General features: G+C 42.3%; 1 protein-coding gene across 1 annotated transcript in view; it reads left to right on the top strand.

Annotated features, from left to right (window-relative positions):
• The window catches only part of CPS1 (carbamoyl-phosphate synthase 1), a 205,760-nt gene that overhangs the window by 33,481 nt on the left and 151,340 nt on the right, over positions 1 to 20,939 (top strand). Inside the window, exons 7-10 of the mRNA XM_030209032.1 lie at positions 1,393 to 1,485; positions 8,997 to 9,086; positions 14,631 to 14,759; positions 19,185 to 19,291. Coding sequence (XP_030064892.1) covers positions 1,393 to 1,485; positions 8,997 to 9,086; positions 14,631 to 14,759; positions 19,185 to 19,291 — 419 coding nt within the window. The remainder of the gene's footprint in view (positions 1 to 1,392; positions 1,486 to 8,996; positions 9,087 to 14,630; positions 14,760 to 19,184; positions 19,292 to 20,939) is intronic.

Here is a 20,939-nt window from a genome sequence, read left to right as displayed (position 1 = left end):
TCCCCGCTATCATTTTAGTCGCCCTTCGCTGCACCTTTTCCAATTCTACTATATCTTTCTTGAGATGCGGCAACCAGAATTGAACACAATACTCAAAGTGCGGTCGCACCATGGAGCGATACAACGGCATTATAACATCCTCACACCTGTTTTCCATACCTTTCCTAATAATACCCAACATTCTATTTGCTTTCTTAGCCGCAGCAGCACACTGAGCAGAAGGTTTCAGTGTGTTATCGACGACGACACCCAGATCCCTTTCTTGGTCCGTAACTCCTAACGTGGAACCTTGCATGACGTAGCTATAATTCGGGTTCTTTTTTCCCACATGCATCACCTTGCACTTGCTCACATTAAACATCATCTGCCATTTAGCCGCCCAGTCTCCCAGTCTCGTAAGGTCCTCTTGTAATTTTTCACAATCCTGTCGCGATTTAACGACTTTGAATAACTTTGTGTCATCAGCAAATTTAATTACCTCGCTAGTTACTCCCATCTCTAAATCATTTATAAATATATGCAGATAGATGCAGAAACTGTCTCATCCCTTGTAGGAATTGGATCAGTGTTAGGCATTCTGTGACCCAAGGCAGAAATTTATAAGGGGAACCCAAAGACTTCCAGCAGGCTGTTCCTTCTTCACAGACTTTGGGGTCCTCTGTATATAGATACCCAGGGCAATAGCCCTAACACCATCCCTATGCAGGAAGGTGAGATGTTGGAGCCTCAAGATTGAGCCTTTCTTGTCTCCCCCTTCATCCTTTGTCTTAGAGTAAATCAAGTTGAATAGAATCCTGGTACTTAAGACTGGATGCATCTTCTCCTAGACTCTGGGGACTGGCGCCATTTGCTATTTTATAAAAGTATATCAGTACATACAACAAAACAATTTGTTTATGTGAGGTGGAAATCCCATGGTGATGTTTAAGCAACTGTCCTTATCACTGGTTGGAAAATAGAGTCAAGAACAGTTTTATTGGTGGTTTAACACAAGGACTATGATGAACACAAGTTTGTCCTGAAGAAGGGAAAATTAACTTCTAAGAGCTAGCCAAGAAATGTATTAAGTTAGCCCAATACAAAGAAATCATCTTGCTTGTATTTGTACTTTTGTATGTTTACATTTATTTCACAACTACAAATAAATTCAAATCAATCAATAACTGTATTACTTAAATGTGAGTTTGAAATTTGTTTACAGTTAGCAGTCAGATCCAGATGGTTCTTACAATCATATAGTGACCACTGCTACTGATTAACTGTGCAAATAGTTCATTTTCTAGAGTTTTAATCACAAATACCTGTTTGGAAAAAGATTTCTGGCCTCTCCAAGCATTATCTAATATTTATCATCTCCCCTTGTTTATATGCTTTTATTTCATTTTGGTACAGGGCACTGTGCTCGGTAAGATTGAATTTGAAGGTCAGCCTGTGGAGCTTATTGACCCAAATATGCGGAACTTGATTGAAGAAGTGTCTACCAAGGTGAGACATGTTCTCTGATATTGTACATCAGCAGCTCAAGAGGATAGATGGTAGGGGTAGAAGTAGCAACCTCTAAGTGCCTAACCTTTAATATACATGCTATATTTCAGTACTCTGAATCTCATTCAGTAAATGTCTCGTGAGTCTAAATATTGCTGTGCTTTATCACATTCCTGTGTCATTATACTCTGCTGAATGATATGGATGCATTCTTTTCATTCTTACTCTGTCCTGCTCTATTCACCAAACTATCCTCTTTATCAGCCTTTTCATCATTTTCCCCTACTCAATTCCAGCTCCTTCTTTATGCTACCAATGATCTACTGAAGGTTACCATCTGGTCTTAATTTTCCCTCTCTTTTCCCCCATTACTAATTCTTTTTCTGATCTTCAATGCTTATATCATTATCTTCTTGTCATCACTTTTTCTATCTATTGTGTCGATATTCCTGATGTGGTCCACGTATCACTTTGGAAATGTCTTCACGCCATTAAGCTTATTTTTTTGTTCTCAGTAATTATCTAGTGCCCTTCTTCAAGATGTCATGGCCTCTTTCACAATTCAAGAAGAACTAAGCTTGAATGTGGTGATAAGTTATACATTTAACCTTGTCTGCTAATTTCAGGCACTTAAGTCCTCCAGATAAGTCATTTATTTGAAACCTCTTTCTCTGAGTGCCATAAGCCACCTCCAGCACATTTCTCTATACACCATTGTCAAGAGCTTTTCTGCTGACCCTGAAAGTATTGACTAGAATTGTGAGAACAATTCTTGTGCTGTTACAAGGTTTGTTTCCATATTTCTGAGAAATTTATCTTGGTTCTATCTACCAATAACGATACATTGTAAGCCACATTGAGCCTGCAAATAGGTGGGAAAATGTGGGATACAAATGCAATAAATAATAATAATAAAGGACTCAATATGTTCACAGTAATGCTTCCTCAAACTAGTCTCTACAGTTACAGTTACAGGAGCATACCTTGGATTATCAACAAAATTATAACTAATTCACTGTATTCAAAACATGTTTCCTAAAAAGATAAGTTTAAAACATCTTATTCCGCAGGACCCTGGCGGTAGTTCCCACCCCAAACGCGCTCCATTGCCGGTGCTACAAAAATATTTTCTATTTTTGTAGCGCTGGTGCTTACCCGGTGGTAATCGGGTTGCACGTGGTGCTGCCCGGCTGCCGCTGGGTTAGCGCAGGAGCCCTTACCGCCATCTCAATAGGTGGCGGTAAGGGATCCCCCTGAAATGGCCTTGCGGCAAGTAGTTCACTTACCACATCGCCATTTCTTTTTGAGAAAACAGACAGCCTTTTTACCTGCTGTGGTAAAACGGAGCCTCAGTGTGTGTCAAAAACACACATTGATTCTGGCACAGGCCCCCTTTTACTGCAGCTTAGTAAAAGGACCCCTGAATGTTTAAATGTTGATCCTTCATATCCCTCAGTTCTACTATTCCCAGTGGATGGAGAGAGATTGCAGCCTACCACCAGTAGCAAGGAAACACATTAATGAAATTATCAAAGACTTAAATAAGCTGTAGATCTATAAAAGGAAGATGTATGAAGATTCTTTTACATCTTTACATTTATGACTTCCTTTACTGCGATATAAAAAGCACTATTACAAATAAAACTGACAGTTCAGGCTCCAAGGGCATTACTTACTGAGCTGAATAATATATTTGCTAGAAAAAGGTCTACTTAATGCAATTCAACATGTGTATAAAGTCGAAATACATTGTCTAATCACTAAGAGCCACAGGGATTGATTAACTGTTGCTGTTATTGGTCACTAAAATAGACTATACTAATTTACTATGAGTCTTCCAGGATTAGTGATATTTAATTTAATGGACTTCAGCTCATCTCTTCCTGACTTTTCAGTAAGCTTCCTAAATGACACAGCAAACAACTGGCAACAGTCAGATTTTTTATGTCTGGAGTTGGCTGTATTCCTGGATATTCAATGCCAGGCCACATCCGAGCACCAGCATTGAATATCTAGTTTTAGGTTGGCCATTAAAGCTTATGCAGTTAAGTGCAATATTCAGCTCTTTACCGCATAAACTGAATTACTTAAAAATAGAACTGCTATTTATGCGGCCCAATTTAAGTGGTTATCTTATTATAGTCAAAGGCTGACTATTGGCACGTAACTGCATAAGTGCCGACTCCACCCCTGGAATGCCCACAAGTTAACCAGCTTGAATAATCAGCAGCGCTAACTGAATTTCAGCAGTTAGCCTGGACAATCCAACCTGATCTTCAAAGACAAATTACATGGGTGCCAATATTCAGACAGTACTAGGAGCATAGCCAGATCTCGCGGTGGGAGGGGGCCAGAGCCCGAGGTAGGGGGCACATTTTCATCTGGTGCCCCACGGCTGCCTCCATCACAGCTCCCCTCCATCGCCCTGCCACTCCCCACCCACTGCCGCAGCAAATACCTTGGCTGGCAGGGGTCCCCAACCTCCGCCAGCTGAAGCATTGTTCAGCGCCGGTCTCTAGTGCCGCCGCATTGCCTGCCCTGCTCTGTCTTTCCCTTACATCACGTCCTGCATGCTCCTTTTAGTGAAATTGAGCATGTTCAGTTTCACTAAAAGGAGCGTGCTGGATGTGAGGGGAAGACATAGCAAGGCAGGCGATGCGGCAGTGCCGGAGACTGCACTAGGGGCCTAGAGGAAATTTGGGGAGGCCCAGGCCCCCGTGGCCCCACATAGCTATGGCACTGGACAGTACAGTGAGTGGTTAAACACTGGATCCAGTGTTTAACTTCATTTACTTATTCAGCACTGCTATTTATATAGATAGTGGCACTAAGAATCTGGTAAATGCAGTCATCATGTCAGGACTATCCATTTAGCCTAGGCCTGGTATTCAGCAGGCTTAAACTAAGCATATTAATTACCAGACAGCAGCTGAATGACTCTGCTATCCAGATAATCTTTTTGCCTGTACTCTCTCTTCCCTCACCTTACCCTTTTTTGATATGGGTAGCACTGAACCATTTATCCCTAATCCTATAAACTTGCACATCCAATTTTACACTTAGGGCTAGATTTTATATATGGTACAAAAAAAAATTGGTACTCAAAAAAGCGCTATTCTATAAGCTGCGCTTAAAGTTAGGCGCAGTTTATAGAATAGTGCTTATGCCCGGGAATCATGCCTAACTTTAGGTATGGCCATTTGCCCCAAACTGTAACATGATACAAATGCATGTGTCTAAATTAGATGTTTATCCCTGTTATTCTATAACAATGTTTGTACATTTTAGGAATTTCCTTGTTGTGCCCACGATCCGCACATTTCTGGGCCCACTTTTTCAAAACACGTGTAAATTTTAGGCATGGATCCCATGCCTAAATTTACACGCATAGGGCTATTCTATATATGATGCCTAAAAATTCCATGTGAAAAAAATTACGCCTAGGCATATTCTCTAAAGTACCCCTAATTTCCACATGGTATATAGAATACTCTGAGCGGCTCTTCACACAACCAAATTTGGTCACGCCCATGGGTGCACACTCACTGTCATACGTTTTTTGAGAGAAAATTGGCAAGTCGATTGAACAGACACTCCAGTACAATCATACGCACCATCTTTGAAAGACGAAAATAAAGATTGCTGGATTAGATGATGTAAATATAGGAAGTGAGCTTCCCTATGGTGAAAAGACTCCTGATGCAGGCCTGATAGGCCGAAACACAGCTGTGTCGAGTCTCACTTACCTACCTTCTTATAAAAATTTTTAACCTTTTATATAATATATTATTTTGTTTCATGTCCAATAAACTTGGTTTTACTGCATTTACATTAGATGTGTCGTCTTCTTGAATTTTTTGAGTCATCTCCGCTGTTTTGTTTGTCAGTAGTGTTGGCACCATTCCTTTCTCTAAAGATGTGTTCACCAAAGCATGTTTATTGCTTTAAACAATCCTGTATAACAAGGATCCAAAGCACAGCTAGAAGTATTCAATTTACCGATGACATCACATAGTTCTTTTCTGTAATTATCTCTGAAAGAGGCCCATTCTATTGGGTGTAACAAGGAGTCCTCATCCCAGAGGCATAGCCAGACTTCAGTGGGAGGGGGGTCGAGAGCCCAAGGTGAGGGGGCACATTTTAGCCCCCCCAGTGGTGCCGACCCCCCTCGCCACTTTTGACCCCCCCCCCCCCGGCGCTGCCACCACTCCTTCCCCGTTCCTTTCGACCCCCCGCATCTGCCAACCCTCCCCCGCCACCGCCAGGTACCTTTGCTGGTGGGGGTCCCCAATCCCCGCCAGCCGAAGTCCCCTTCATCTGGCGCGTTCGCTGATCTGGATTCTGTTTCTGTGAGTCCTGACGTCCTGCATGTTCCTACGTGCAGGACATCAGGACTCAGAGAAACAGAACCCAGATCAGCAACATGCTGGAGACTGGTGCGGAAGAGGGCTTCAGTTGGTTGGGGTTGGGGACCCCCACCAGCAAAGGTACCTGATGGCAGGGGAGGGTTGGTGGCAGCGGGAGGGGTGTCGAATGTGGTGGGGGAGGGTCAGTGGCAGGGGGGGGGTTGAAAGCAGGGGGACCAAGGCTAAATCTGCGGGGGCCCATGCCCCCATATCCCCACCTATCTACGCCCCTGCCTCATCCACAGGGTTACTTAAAGGAACTCCTAGAGTAACTTGAATTTTTTGTTACCTCAAAATATGCTTAGCTCTGTTGGATGGAGAGGGAATGTGTCTCCCCTCTCCTTAGGGATTTTAACCATTTTATTTATTTATTTAAGGCTAGATTCTATATATGGTGCCTGATAAATCTACGTAGTACAAAAATGCGTCTAGGCGTTTTCTCTAAAGTATGCCTAAATTTTATAGAGTAGGCTTAAATTTCTGCATGGTATATAGAATACGCCAAGTGCCTATCCACGTGACCAAATTTAGTCGCGTCCATTTAGGCTATGCTGAATCATGATATGGAAGCGTAACATTGTTAATGTGTAGAGGAGGTGACATAGTGCAAGGGGGTTGGGAAAATGGATGGCTTCACATTTAGCAATGTTCAAAAAGAGATTATGAGCTAGTAGCCAGGAGACAACTGCGGGGAGGCAATGATTGAAAGGGGAAGTATCTGTGGCTGAGGAGGGGATTCTAAATAGGATTTGTATGTCATCTGTGTAGCAGAATGGGCTGCCGCCTTGGACTATAACAAAAAATTATTTTGGTTGACTCAAAGACATGTATAATATAGATGTATAAAAATGTGTTTCCCCCCCACCTTTCTGTATTCCAACTTTTTTTCCCCCTGAAGAGGCATTAAAGTTAGAAATTTAATTTATTAAGGTGACTGGAAAAGGCTAAACTCATAAGAATATATCTGTGTTATTCCTGTTTTGTAATGCTAACGTCAAAGTAGTCTATCATTTTCAAATGTAGTTTTTACCAGCTGATAAATAGGACTATGTATCCCCGAATGGAAACAGTTCAAGGAAAAAAAAATAAAAAATGATCACAGTGCCCATAAAACTATCTGGACCTAATTTACAATTGGAATGTAAACAAGGAAAAAATGCCCTTGATAAACCCTATGTCTGTTTCTCTGTCTGTCTAACACAAGGGCCCATAAGATGCAATGCGTCCTAATGGATGTTATTTAACTGTCTCCCATTATATTTACTAAAGTGCGTTTCCATGTGTCACAGAATCCATTGTCTTTAAAAAATGCTCTTTGAGAAATTGTGAGCCACTAGCATTAAATGTCAAGAGAATGGTATTTATTCATCAGCTGAACGCACTTTCAGTTGCTGGATGAGCTAAAAGTTGCATCTTTGGTAAAATAAAACAGCATTTATAACCACATCGGAGCCTAGAGAAAAGGACAGGGGAGCACAAACCTTAAGAAAAGCAGAAAGCAGAATTCAGATAGGCCTAGAGACTTTACTGTGGTTCAACAGTACAGTAGAATATTCTGCTGTATTGCTCAAGTCTTTGTTATGTTTATAATAACAATAAAAAATAGTTTAAATGAAAAACACTGACAGTAAAGGAGTTGCCTTGAACCAGGTTATTTAAAACCTTCGGGGATCACACCCTAATAATAAAATAATTAAGTTTACAAGTTTTATTTATATTTGCTATTCCGCCATACGGATGAGCCATCAAAATGTCTTATAATCTATAATAAAAGGGGTAGAAAAAAAATGTCTCATGAGACAGAGAGTAATAGGGATCAGGGGGCAGAACTCCATTAATGATAGAAAAGGGTTGGGGGGGGGGGGGGGGGGGGGGAAACATACTGGAGGTAAGCTCAACTGTCTTGCACTGGGAGTCACCACAGTATCCACCAGCAAAGGGAAGTTAGCTGAAAGCATCTGTAAAAAGAAAGGTTTTAAGATCTGCCTTAAATTGGGTGAGAGATGTTTGTAGACAGAGGTGTAGGGCAGGGCTGCTGAGAGGGGGGGGGGGCAGGGGGGCAAAATTCCCTGCCAGCAAGCTTCTTCTTGCTGCCTGCTTCTGGGTCTGTCCTCCCCTGCTCCTACATGCCGCTCAGGATCCGGATGATTGCATTAGTGCAATATCATGTTAATGCAATCATCTGGGTCCTGACTCCTGGCAAGGAGCAGGAGACTGTGGGAGCAGGCAGATAGGAAGCGGCTTGCCAGCGCTGGGCTCAGGCCCCCACTTGGAGGCAAAGACAGAAAGGTAAAGGAGTGGCAGTTTGAGTGTGTGTGTGTGTGTGTGGGGGGGGGGGGGCAGAGTGAGTGTGTGTGTGTGTGGGGGGGGGGGGGGGGGCTTGTGGCAGTCCGGTTCTGCCCCAGGCCCGGCTATGTCTCTCGGTGGCCCTGGTGTAGGGGCAGCAAATTCTAAAGTTAGGGACCTTAAACAGGAAATATGGATGGTTTAGTGTCCATTTTGCAGGGCCTATTTTATATAATGGGTCCTGTGGTAGATACCATGCGATAATGGCAGTAGCATGTGCTGTTAGTAAATGATCTCCTTAACTGGTTAAATCAGTGGTCTTGAATATACCCAGTTAAAGTTAATTAGATAACTTTATCAGGCTCCTAGCCACAATTGCCCTCCTCTTGTCCCTTCCTCCCATCTCACCCATTACTTCCCTCACCCGTAACTGTCTTGTCTGTCTGTATTATTTAGATTGTAAGCTCTTTTGAGCAGGGACTGTCTCTTTGTATCAGGTGTTCAGCGCTGCGTGCATCTGGTAGCGCTATACAAATGCTAATAATAATAACTAGATAGCGCTATCTGGAAATTTTATTATGTCCTTGTCACGTCTCTGACTCCTTTAATTAGTTAACTTTGGGCCAGACAATGGGTTGTCTTGCCAAATTTTAACCAGTTAGTGGGGCAGGATATTCAAAATTTAAGATTTCTCTGGGGAAACTCCCAAAATTACCTGGGCAAATCTTTTCTATATGATCCCCATAGTTCTTTTCTATAATCGTGAACTTACACTGCGATGACAATCATAAACCTTTTTTTTTGTTCTTTTTAACAAAGGAGCCTAAAGTGTATGGAAAGGGGAATCCCAGTAAAATTGTAGCTGTGGACTGCGGAGTAAAAAATAACATGATCCGCCAACTAGTAAAGGTAAGCTTGCTACGTTTGTCTTCTTTGTATAAATGTGCGGGTCCATTTTAGATAGCATATAGAAATTTGAATTGATATGTCTACCTTGGGATATGTCAAATTACTGTAGTATTTTAGAAAAGGATCTGTTGACAGCTGACCAATGTTCCCTCTAAGCTATGCAAGACTCCGCCACCTACATTGCTGCCAGCAGGGGGTGCTATTTTAGTACACAGTTTCAATAGCAATGGACTGCAGAATTCCAGGGAACCTGCCTGTCCCTAGCAATTGAAAACATGATATTGAAGCACCATTCCCACTGGCAGGAATGTGTTTGGAGGACTCCTACACAGCTTAGAAGGAACATTGCTATTGACACAGAGCTTTTCCTAAAATACATGCAGGAATGCACATGTGTGCACCAGCTATGTGTGGCACGAACAACCATTTTGCAATTGTCATTGTCTAAAACATCAATGGAGGCAATTTAGCAACATACATGTCTAAATGTTGGCACTTAGACATGTAAGAGGGGATGTTATAAATGTGGGTTTCTGTTAATATGTTATTTTACTGTTAACCCCGGTTATTAGTAACTAGTGTGTGTGTGTGTGTGTGTGTGTGGGGGGGGGGGGGGGGGGGGTCTTTTACTAAGGAGTGCTAGCATTTTTAGCTCATGCTAAAAATCAGCTGGTGCTAAATGCTGAGATGTTCATAGGAAAGATGTTCGTGGGTGTCTCAGTGTTTAGTGTCAGCTGATTTTTAGCGTGAGCACAGGTAAATGCCAGTACATGTATAAACTGCTAATAGAGTTTCTAAAATAACCACCATTATGTTTCATGTGTAGATATTAGGGAAATACTTTTGTTGTAAAATAAAATGAAAATGACAATGTAAAAAGGAAAACAGAGTGTGCTAAAAATGAAACATAAAACAACAAAAAAGGAAAAACTCTAAAATGACCTGAAATGATAAAAGTACGCATTTACTAGTAGATACTGTGCTCTCTCTTCACTGGCTATTATTGACTTTAAAGTTTAATGATAATTCGATTAACTGTTCTTTGATCGACACATCTTTTGGTGTATGAAAAAATATTTAAAAAAACAGCAGCATTGAATACAAAAAAGAAGCAAAATAAAACAAGTAAACACCTTATACAGAACAAACAAAATGGGAATACAAACTAGGAAAACAACACAGTAAAAAAAATGGAACATGTGAGGAAAGAATGCAGGAAGATAAGAGATTAAAGATTACGAACCACCAAGCACAAACCCCTAGGGTAAGTTAGAACACTCAGAAGGGTCCTTTTACCAAGCTGCAGTAAAAGGGGGCCTGCGCTAGCGTCAGTGTGTGTTTTTGACTTGCGCTGAGGCCCCCTTTTACCATAATGGGTAAAAGGCTGTCTTTTTTGCTGGAAAGGAAATGGCCATGCGGTAAGGGAACCACTTGCCGTGCAACCATTTGTTTGGGGGGAGCACTTACCTCCACCCATTGAGGTGATGGTAAGGGCTCCTGCGCTAACCCAGCGTTAACCGTACACTGCCCAATTATCATCAGGCAAGCACCGGCACTACAAAAATAGAAATGATTTTGTTACGCTGGAAATGGCGCACTTTGGGGGTGGAAACTACTGCTAGGCTCCTGCAGTAGCCCAGCGGTACTTCTGGATTGGCGAGCGGCAAGCCTGTTGCCATGCGCCAACCGTTTAGTAAAAGGGCCCCAGAATTAGCTAAAGATAAAATCTTAGCTCATGTAGGAGAAGCTAAAGAAAAATAACTGGTCTTTAGTACTGCCTTAAAATTCAAATTTCAGATCTAAGATCCACCAGCAAAGAATTGCAGTATGAGGGAACTGAGATGTTCTGCTGGTAAGTTCCAGTTGAATTGTCAAGGGGGGTGGTAGGAATAAGAAATTAGTCTGTGATGACCTAAGAGAACATGAGGGGGCATACAGAAAAAAGAAGTGGGGTTCCAGTGTGAAGAGCATGGTAAGTCAAAAGAAGAATCTTAAAATGAATCTTAAAAAACAAACAAACAAACAAACAAACAAACAAACAAACAAAAAACAGGAATCCAGTGAAATGGGTAAAGCAGAGGAAGAACAAAATATTATGGGTCAATATTTAAACTTTGTGGTCAACATTTATGTTAAACACCAACTGTGGCATTTAAGTTATTTATGGATATATAGTACCATTATATGGATAATGAGCGGCACTGAATATCTGGGTAGAGAGGTGAGTGCCACCAATATTCAGAGAATGGGAATATTCAAACCACTATCCAAATAGCTAACTGGATAAAGTTAGGGCAACAATTTTTCAGTCATCATATTAGGACTATCCGTTTAGTCTAGGCCTGGTATTCAGCAGGCTTAACTAAGCATATTAATTACCAGACAGCAGCTGAACGTCTCTGCTATCCAGATAATCTGTTTGCCTGCCCTGTCTCTCTTCCCTCACCTTAGACTTTTTTGATATGGGTATCAGTCAGCCATTTATCCCTAATTCTATAAACGTGCACATCCAATTTTACTCTTAGGGCTAGATTATATATATGGCGCCAGTACTTGGGACACACCCAGCCAGTCGGGTTTTCAAGAAATCCACAATAAATATGCATAATAGAGATTTTCATACCAAGGAGACAGTGTATGGAACTCCCTCTCATGATTATTCATTATGGATATCTAGAAAACTGGTCTGGCTAGGTGTGCCCTGAAGATTGGGTTGAGAAGCACTGATCTAGAAAATGCTGAGGAGATCTGTAAGAATACTAAAAGCACTGTCTGAATAAAGCCATTAAATATCCTTAGCCAGCAGTGGCTAAGGCATTTATCAAGATAATGGCCACTTTTATCTGGATTAATGCCTTTGAATATCTGCAGTGGCCAATCATTTTAACTCCCCCAACCTCTATATGAAAAAACATCATTTTTAGTAATAATCCATGAGTCACACAACAAGGGTGCACCTAGGAAAAGGCAGCATCTTATACATTGCAGTGAGCACTAGAACATCAATACACCCATTGTAAAACTAAACAAGCCAGATTAGTAAAGATGATCCTGCCAACAGAAAACCATGTCTTTTTTTTTTTTTTTACAAACAGAGAACACAGATATATCCTCACCCAGTACAGAATAAGTAACCAAAAACTAAAAATAGAAATATGTAGACAAAAATTAAACTGATCTCCAAGAAGCCAGATTCTGCATACAATGCAACACCACAGAAACAGAGATATATTCCCCTAGCTGGTACTGTGCAAAATATAAAAATAGCAGATGTAAATTTGAAAAAAACAAACTGTCAAATACCAATCTCCACTTTACAAATTAATAAATAGAAATAAAACAAAAAATGGAAAATAAGATACCATTTTTGTTGGACTAATACATTTTTAAAATTAGCTTTCAGAGGCCAAAACCTCCTTCCTCAGGTCAGTGCAGTATACTTAAGTGCACAACTATGGAACGCACTACCAAAAGCAGTAAAAACTACGTTCGACCATCTAAACTTCCGGAAAGCACTAAAGACAGACCTGTTCAGAAGAGCATACCCCACCGACCCAACATAAAAATACCTGGATACCTGCGTAATGGACACTCTCTAATTTCTCCCCAACTGTACCTACCTTACATGTACCTCACTCTATTACGATATCACCTTGTATTGTTCACACCTTGTTATTTGTTTCAGACCGGATTCGGTTAATGCCGTTAACTGTACTATGTAAGCCACATTGAGCCTGCAAAAAGGTGGGAAAATGTGCATAAGTGGGATACAAAAGTAACAAATAAACAAAAATACTGCTGTTACGGTATTCTGTCCAGATCTGAGGTTGGGTGTTTTGGTCACTGAAAGTTAGTCAAACATGTATTAAAATTAGTCCAATAAAAAGAGCACCTTATTTTCATTTTCTATTACCACAGCTACAATACTACTTTATCCTAAAGCAAAAAAAAAAAAAAATCTACCTTTGTTGTCTCTGGTTTCTGCTTTCCTCATTACTTCACTCTCTCCCTTCCATCCAGTGTCTGCCCTCTCTCTCTCCCTTCCATCCAGCGTCTGACCTCTCTCTCCCTCCTTTCCATCCAGTGTCTGCCTTCTCTCTCTCTGCCTTCCATCTAGCATCTGCCTGCTTTCTATGCCCCTTCCATACACTGCCTGCCCTCTCTGTCTTCTATCCTGGGCCTGCCCTATCCCCCTTTCCATATGGTGTCTGCCTGCTTTCTCTGCCCCTTCCATCCACTGCCTGCCCCTTCTTTCTCTTCCATCCAACGTGTTTCCCCCCTCTCTTTTTAACATGATGCATTCCAGCATCTATCCTCTCTCCATCTTTATCTCTCCTCTGTTCCCCATCCCCATCCATATCCATCTTCTGCTTTCCAGTATCTCCTGTCTATTTGACCTTTTTCTCTCTTCAGGTTCACCATCATTCCCTCTAGCTCCCTATCTCTCCTGTCCATAACCTCCCCTCTGTGTCCCTGTCCTTATTCTTCCCATGTTGAGCATCTGCCCTCTGTGTCCCCATCCCTCCCCCCTCTCTTCCCATGTTGCTGGCCATGGGTTGGGAGTGCAGGAGAGAGGAAGAAAGAAGGGGAGCTTCTTTCCCCTTCCCCAGAGTGCTGCATCTCTTCTCCCCCTCCCCAGATCCAGTTTTTTCCCAGTCTCCCCTTCCTCATACGTCCCACCTTTCTCTCTCCCCTCCAACCCCTCTTCATCCTTGCTCTTGCTTCCTTCTTCCCCTTTGGTTCGGCATCGCTCTCCCTCCTCTCTCCACCCCTTTCCCTTTCCCTGCGGTCTGGCATTGCTTTCCATCCTCTCTTCACCCCCCTTTCCCCTTCCCCTGTGGTCTGGCATTGCTTTCCATCCTCTCTTCACCCCCCTTTCCCCTTCCCCTGTGGTCTGGCATCATTTTCCTTCCTCTCTCCACCCACCTTCCTCTTCGGTCTGGCATCTCATCATCATCCTCTCTTCACTCCTCTTTCCCTTTCCCTGTGGTCTGGCATCGCTTTCCCTCTTCTCTCCATCCCCCTCTCCCCTTCTCCTTCCCCTGTGGTCTGCAATTACTTTCTCTCCTCTCTCCACCTCACCCTGCTCTGCAGGCTTCAGTCCAGGCCCACCGTCAGCATCAGCGATGTAAGCATTGCCTTTGTCCTGTCCACATAGGCAGAACATTGTACAGAGAAGGCTTCCAGGGATGGTCAAAATCAGCGCTTACATAGCTGATGCTGATGTAGGCCTGGAAGTTTAAAGAGCTGCAGCGTGCAGGGGTGGGGGGTGGGGGGATGAAGAAAGGAGGGAGAGCGATATTGCACCAGTTGGGGGGATGGAGACACCCATGACAGCACCGTACCAGTTGGGGGAGGGGGGACATCTATGAAAGCACCAAACCAGTTAGGAGGGAGGGGGAGATACCCATGGCAGCACCCCCTTATGATCTGTACCTGGGGAGGGCTGCTCCCATTGTCCCACTCTCGGTACGCCACTGAATATCTGGTCCTTAGAAATCTTCAACCAGTTCTGCAGTCTCATGGTTTGTTTCTCTTTGCCAGCGAGGAGCTGAAGTGAATTTAATCCCCTGGAACTATGACTTTTCCAAGATGGAATATGATGGTCTGTTCATTACAAGTGGGCCTGGTAATCCAGAACTGGCACAGCCTCTAATACAGAATCTTAGAAAGGTAAGAGCATTGTCACTGCTAATGAACAATTCAGTTCAACTCTATTCAATTTTTTTTATCTATTCTGGTGATATTCACTGCTGGTCGTTGAGGACTGTGAACAGGTCAGGTTTCAGATGCTCAAATTAATATGTGTGAGATAGATTTGCATATACACTACTTCCATTGTATACAAATCTATCTCATATAGCCTGAAAAGTTATCTTGTTTGCAGCTCTTGAGGACTGGAAGTTAATACCAGTTGTCTGTTGAGTGCCTCCAGTTGCCTAACTTATAGTGCTTTTTTCCAAAGGACCAACATATTTCTCTCTTATGGCTGCCACTCGTGCTGTAGTGTCACCTGATGTTGATCTTTAAAGCATTGAAGAATGAGGTTCCTATCATTGTCACCAGCATCTTGAGACTCTGTCGTCCCTCTCGAACCTTGCATTCTGCTGATAAATTACTGCTTGATATTCCTTCTTTTCATCACATAAGATTAACAGAATATCACTCTTCTATATTTTATGTTGAGGGGGAGAAACAATGTAATTCCTTACCTTTTAGTTTACGTGGAGGGGCATAATTGAACGGGGCACCCAATTTTCCTAAGAATGTCCTCGCAGGACGTCCCTGCAAAGGGGCGGGGAAACTCGTATTATCGAAACAAGATGGGCGGCCATCTTTCATTTCGATAATACGGTCAGGGACGCACAAATCTCAACATTTAGGTCGACCTTAGAGATGGTCGTCCCTAGAGATGGTCGTCCCCGAGTTTTGGTGATAATGAAAACCGAGGATTCCCATCTCAGAAACGACCAAATCCAAGCCATTGGTCATGGGAGGAGCCAGCATTCGTAGTGCACTGGTCCCCCTGACATGCCAGGACACCAACCGGGCACCCTAGGGGGCACTGCAGTGGACTTCAGAAAAAGCTCCCAGGTGCATAGCACCCTTACTTTGTGTGCTGAGCCCCCAAAACCCACTCCCCACAACTGTACACCACTACCATAGCCCTTAGGGATGAAGGGGGGCACCTAGATGTGGGTACAGTGGGTTTGTGGTGGGTTTTGGAGGGCTCACATTTACCACCACAAGTATAACAGGTAGGGGGGGATGGGCCTGGGTCTGCCTGCCTGAAGTGCACTGCAGTGCCCACTAAAAGTGCTCCAGGGACCTGCATACTGCTGTCATGGAGCTGGGTATGATATTTGAGGCTGGCATAGAGGCTGGAAAAATATTTTTAAAAAATTTGTTTTGAGGGTGGGAGGGGGTTAGTGACCACTGGGGGAGTAAGGGGAGGTCATCCTTGATTCCCTCCGGTGGTCATCTGGTCATTTAGGGCACATTTTTGTGGCTTGGTCGTAAAAAAAAAGGACCAAGTAAAGTCGGCCTAGTGTTTGTCAGGGACGCCCTTCTTTTTTTCATTATTGGCCAAGGACGCCCATGTGTTAAGCATGCCCCCGTCCCGCCTTCGCTATGCTTACGACACCCCCCCGTGAACTTTGGTCATCCCAGCGACGGAAAGCAGTTGAGGACGCCCAAAATCGGCTTTCGATTATGCCAATTCGGGTGACCCTGGGAGAAGGACGCCCATCTCCCAATTTGTGTCGAAAGATGGGTGCCCTTCTCTTTCGAAAATAAGCCTGATAGTATTTTCCATCTTCTTCAATTTCGTAAACATTTGAAAGCCTATTTTTTTACTCAAGCTTTTATTGCTACTTAGAGATATGTTCAATGAAATGCTGATGTGAGCTGTTTTATCACTGCTTTTTCAGATGATTGGAGTCCATTTTGTTTTGTTTGTTTTTTATGTATTGATTATGTGTGTGATCCATCTAGAGTTGTAGGATAGTGTGGAATATAAATTTTATAAATAAATAAACAAATCTTAAAGTGGCAGAAAAACAGAGGGAATGACCAAAAAACTGATGATCCAGGAATTTCCACGATAAAACTTTTATTGTAAAACACCTTATGATGTACAGTGGTTGAGAGGTACGGACTCGCCATGGGCTGTGTTTCAGCACAATAGCCTTCATCAGGAGTCCAATAATCAACCAATAAAGGTGATGAAGCCAAAAAGAAGAAATAAAAGCAATCTTCTACTATATGGCAACAGACGTGTCACAAAGTGGGGAATCTCTGCAGCAGCTGTGGAAATGATCCTCAAGGAGGCTATCTTGCAGTGCTGCCTTTACTCCGGAAAAACCTTTTTTGGTTGATTATGGGACTCCTGATGAAGGCTATTGTGCCGAAACACAGCCTCTGTCAAGACTTTACCTCTCAATCACAGTGCATCATACAGGGGTCCTTTTACTAAAGCGTGCTAGATGATAAGACGCCCATAGGAATGTACCCCCAGATTCTATATATCACGCCTTTATTTCCATGCAGAAATCAAAGCATATTCTGCAACAATGCGCGTAACTTAATTGGTTAACTAGCTAATCAACACTGTTAATTGGATGTTAACAAGCAATTATCAGCACTAATTGGCATTAATTAGGATTTATGCTCACAACTCACTAAGTGTATTCTGTAACATGCTGAACATAAATTACAAGTCGCATAGTTGAAAAGGAGGCATGGTTATGGGTGTGGAATTGGCGGATTGTGGGCATTTCTAAAATCTGTTCACATTATTACAGAATACACCTGCTCTCCCTCGGATTCTATATAGCGTGTCTAGAGATCTATAACAATGCACGTAACTTAACAAATTTAACAAGCTAATGAGCACTGATAACAGCACTTAACAAGCAATAATGAGCACTAATTGACACTGATTGGAATTTAGGCGCACAAGTCACTAAGTGTATTCTGTAATAATGTGTGCCGAACCTCTAATGCATGCAGGCAAAAAGGGGCATGGTTATAGGTGGGGAAGTAGGCATTTTGTGGGCATTCTAAAATTTATGCCCTTAGTTATAGAATATGGCCCAGTGTGCTTAAATCTACGCACTGGGATTTACATAATTGCTCTCCCTCCTCTCTCCACCCTTTGCCCCTTCCCCTATGGTCTAGCATCACGTTGCTCTCCCTCCTCTCTCCATCCCTTTTCCCTTCCCTTGTGGTCTGGCATTGCTTTCCCTCCTCTCTCCACCCCCTTTCCTCTTCCCTTCCCCTGTGGTCTAGCATCACTCTCCTTCCTTTCTACACCCCTTCCCCTTCGGTCTGGCATTGCATCATCACCTCTCCACTCCTCTTTCCCTTTCCCTGTGGTCTGGCATTGCTTTCCCTCCTCTCTCCATCCCCTTTTCCCCTTTTTCTTCCCCTGTGGTCTAGCATCACTTTCCCTCCTCTCTCCACCCCCTTCTCCTTTGGTCTGGCACAGCATTGTCCTCTCTCCACCCCTAAATCTAGGCACCAATTATAGAATATGCTTAGTTAGCACTGATTTCAGTGTTAATTTTGTAGGCGCCATATATAATGTATGGAATCTCCCCCTCTGTGCCTAATTTAGGCGTTGAGATTTACTCCAAGTAAAACATGGCCTAAATGGACGAGACCAAATTTGGTCACTTGGAGAGGTGCTTAGCGTATTCTATATACCATGCGGAATTTTAAGCCTATTTTATAAAATGTAGGTGTGCTTTAGAGAATGCGCCTGGACATATTTTTTTTAACATGCAGAATGTTCAGACACCATATATAGAATTTAGCCCATAATAGGCATCTTATCATTAGCACACATTATTCATCAATATGCTTTAGTAAAAGAACCCTAAGGTATTTTACAATAAAAATTTTTATCTTGGAAATTCCTAGATGGTCAGTTTTTTGGTTGTTCCCACTGTTTTTCTGCCACTTTCTGTTTTGTAGGAATTGCATGGTTTTCTCCTTTTTGTGAACTTGCTAACCTTAGCCAACCTGCATCTTTGGATATAAGGGAAAATGGACATCTTTCTCTAGTTCTTTTTCGATGGGCCTCTTGTTTCCTGATTTTCTGTACCCGTCATACTTTTCCTCTAGAATGTTGTTAATCAGGTTATTTTCTAAAACAAATGAGAAAATCCTATTGATAAATAGCAAGTACAATCACTGTCTGGAATGAATGCATAATGAACAAGCTATAGGGAGGACAAGTTAATCTAAAGACAATATCATTTTGTGCTAAATTTTCACTTTTATATCCAAATGTATAGATAAGTAGAAATTACGTTGATATATAATATATGGTGTAAATATATATTCCAGTCACCATTCTTCATACCTGCTTTGTGCCTGTTTCAAACATATGTTAAGGAAGAAAATAATTTTTCTCTTACGTAGTGAACTTTTTCCATGTCAGATGTTTAGTGTTAGCAATAATCTAGAAAAGTGGAATTTCCTTGTTTGTTTTCTATATTCATTTTCCGAGCTATTCAAAGGTCCTTGGAATTTCTTTTTGGATGATTATACTGCTTTGTAAAAAAAAATCTGCTTTTTCTAAACTTGCTTTAGGTCTTCAAGAGTGATCGCAAGGAGCCGGTGTTTGGGGTCAGTAAGGGGAATGAAATAGCTGTACTAGCAGCTGGTGGCAAAACCTACAAGATGCCCATGGCAAACAGGTATGGAGCAGGCTAATTACTGACTTGTATTGCATGCTGATGAAATGTTTAGAGCAGGGCTTCTTAAATTTGTCCTATGGAAACCACTGCCAGTCAGCTCGTCATGCTGTCCACCATGAATATGCATGAGATTTATTTGCATGAATTAGAGCAGGGGTGTCGAACTTTGGTCCTTGAGGGCCACCGCCCAGTCAGTTTTCAGGATTTCTCCAATGAGTTCTCTTTGCATGCACTGCCTCTATTGTATGCAGATATCTCATCCATATTCATTGCGGAAATCATGAAAACTGTGCAAGGACCAAGGTTGGACACCCCTGCATTATAGACTAGTATATGCAAATTGGTCTCATGCATATTCATTGTGGATAGCCTGAATACCAGATTGGTGGTGATGTAGCCAGGACAGGTTTGGGAATCACTGGTTTAGAGGAAGGGAGTTCTATTACCCTCATGGGTAACAGTTGTGTCCTTCAAGTGTTATGCTTATACAGGGCCACAGGAGATGAAACTGTGAGACTCTGATGTTGGCACTGGGAGATAAATTAATTATTTCTTAACATGATGTATACATACATACATGTTATTGTGCTCACAGTGAAAGTTATAATATGCAATAGGCAACTAGGGATTTATTTCCATTGTCTTATAGTTCCTTAAATCTCATATTAAACTAATGTCCTATTAATGGTATTTTGTAATTGGCCAAATTGTTCTTTTTTGTGTGGCAGTACAGTTATTATAATTAAGCATTAGAATGTTCATCTAGATGAGAAATCTGATTGGCTATACATCATCTTGCACTTTATAACTTTAGAAATAAAGTATGACTGTGATTATGATTGGAAGGTGATGATTTCTCTCTAGGTAGCATCTTCATCTCAGATGATTAAAATGCTTCTTAGTCCTGGTCCCGCTGGTATTCCTTGCTGAAGGGTACAAGAACACAACATCTAGTGATTAACAAATGCAAAGACTTTTTCATCATAGAAATTATTTTAATTTAATGTCTTGTATACTGCCTGCAAGCCATTGAAACATTGTACATTCAGGCACAGTAGACATTTTTGTGTCCCTGGAGGGCTCTTGAGTTTGTACTTAATGTAATGGAGGGCTGATTGACTTGCTCAAGATCATAAGGAGCTGTAGTAGGATTTGAGCCAGGTTCTTTTAGGTCTTGTTAATCTGGTTATGAGCCCTTGAGCCCAGACCGAGGCCTAGCATAGGATCTTGGCCAAGGCCTAGGGTGAACCAAACAGGCACTACGCACAACCCCAGCCACCAAGCCCTGCACACACAGCACAAACAACTAGCAGCACTGGAAAATGGGAGATAGAGCATTCAGGCGGGCCTCACGGCCTTTCGGGAACCCACTCGTACAGAGTCCAAACGTGCGGGACTCACGGCCGAGCAGGAACCAATTCATACACTGGGAAGGGAGAAAAAACAACGAGAGGTCCCCAAAGGGACTGAAGCACAGGCAACGCACACAGCGCAAGCTAGAGACACCAGGGAAAGGTCAACAGCCAGAAGCTACTATAGGAATACACAAGGCTGTGCCACACGGCAGTCAAGGCTAAAGGAAGCTACTCAAAGGAATACTTTAGGCTGTACCATACAGCATTCAAAGGTAAGGGGAAGCCACCTATAG

This window comes from Microcaecilia unicolor, chromosome 7, assembly GCF_901765095.1.
Source record: "Microcaecilia unicolor chromosome 7, aMicUni1.1, whole genome shotgun sequence".
In the NCBI taxonomy this organism is placed as follows: domain Eukaryota; kingdom Metazoa; phylum Chordata; class Amphibia; order Gymnophiona; family Siphonopidae; genus Microcaecilia; species Microcaecilia unicolor.
This window is presented reverse-complemented; position numbering and strand designations above follow the sequence as displayed.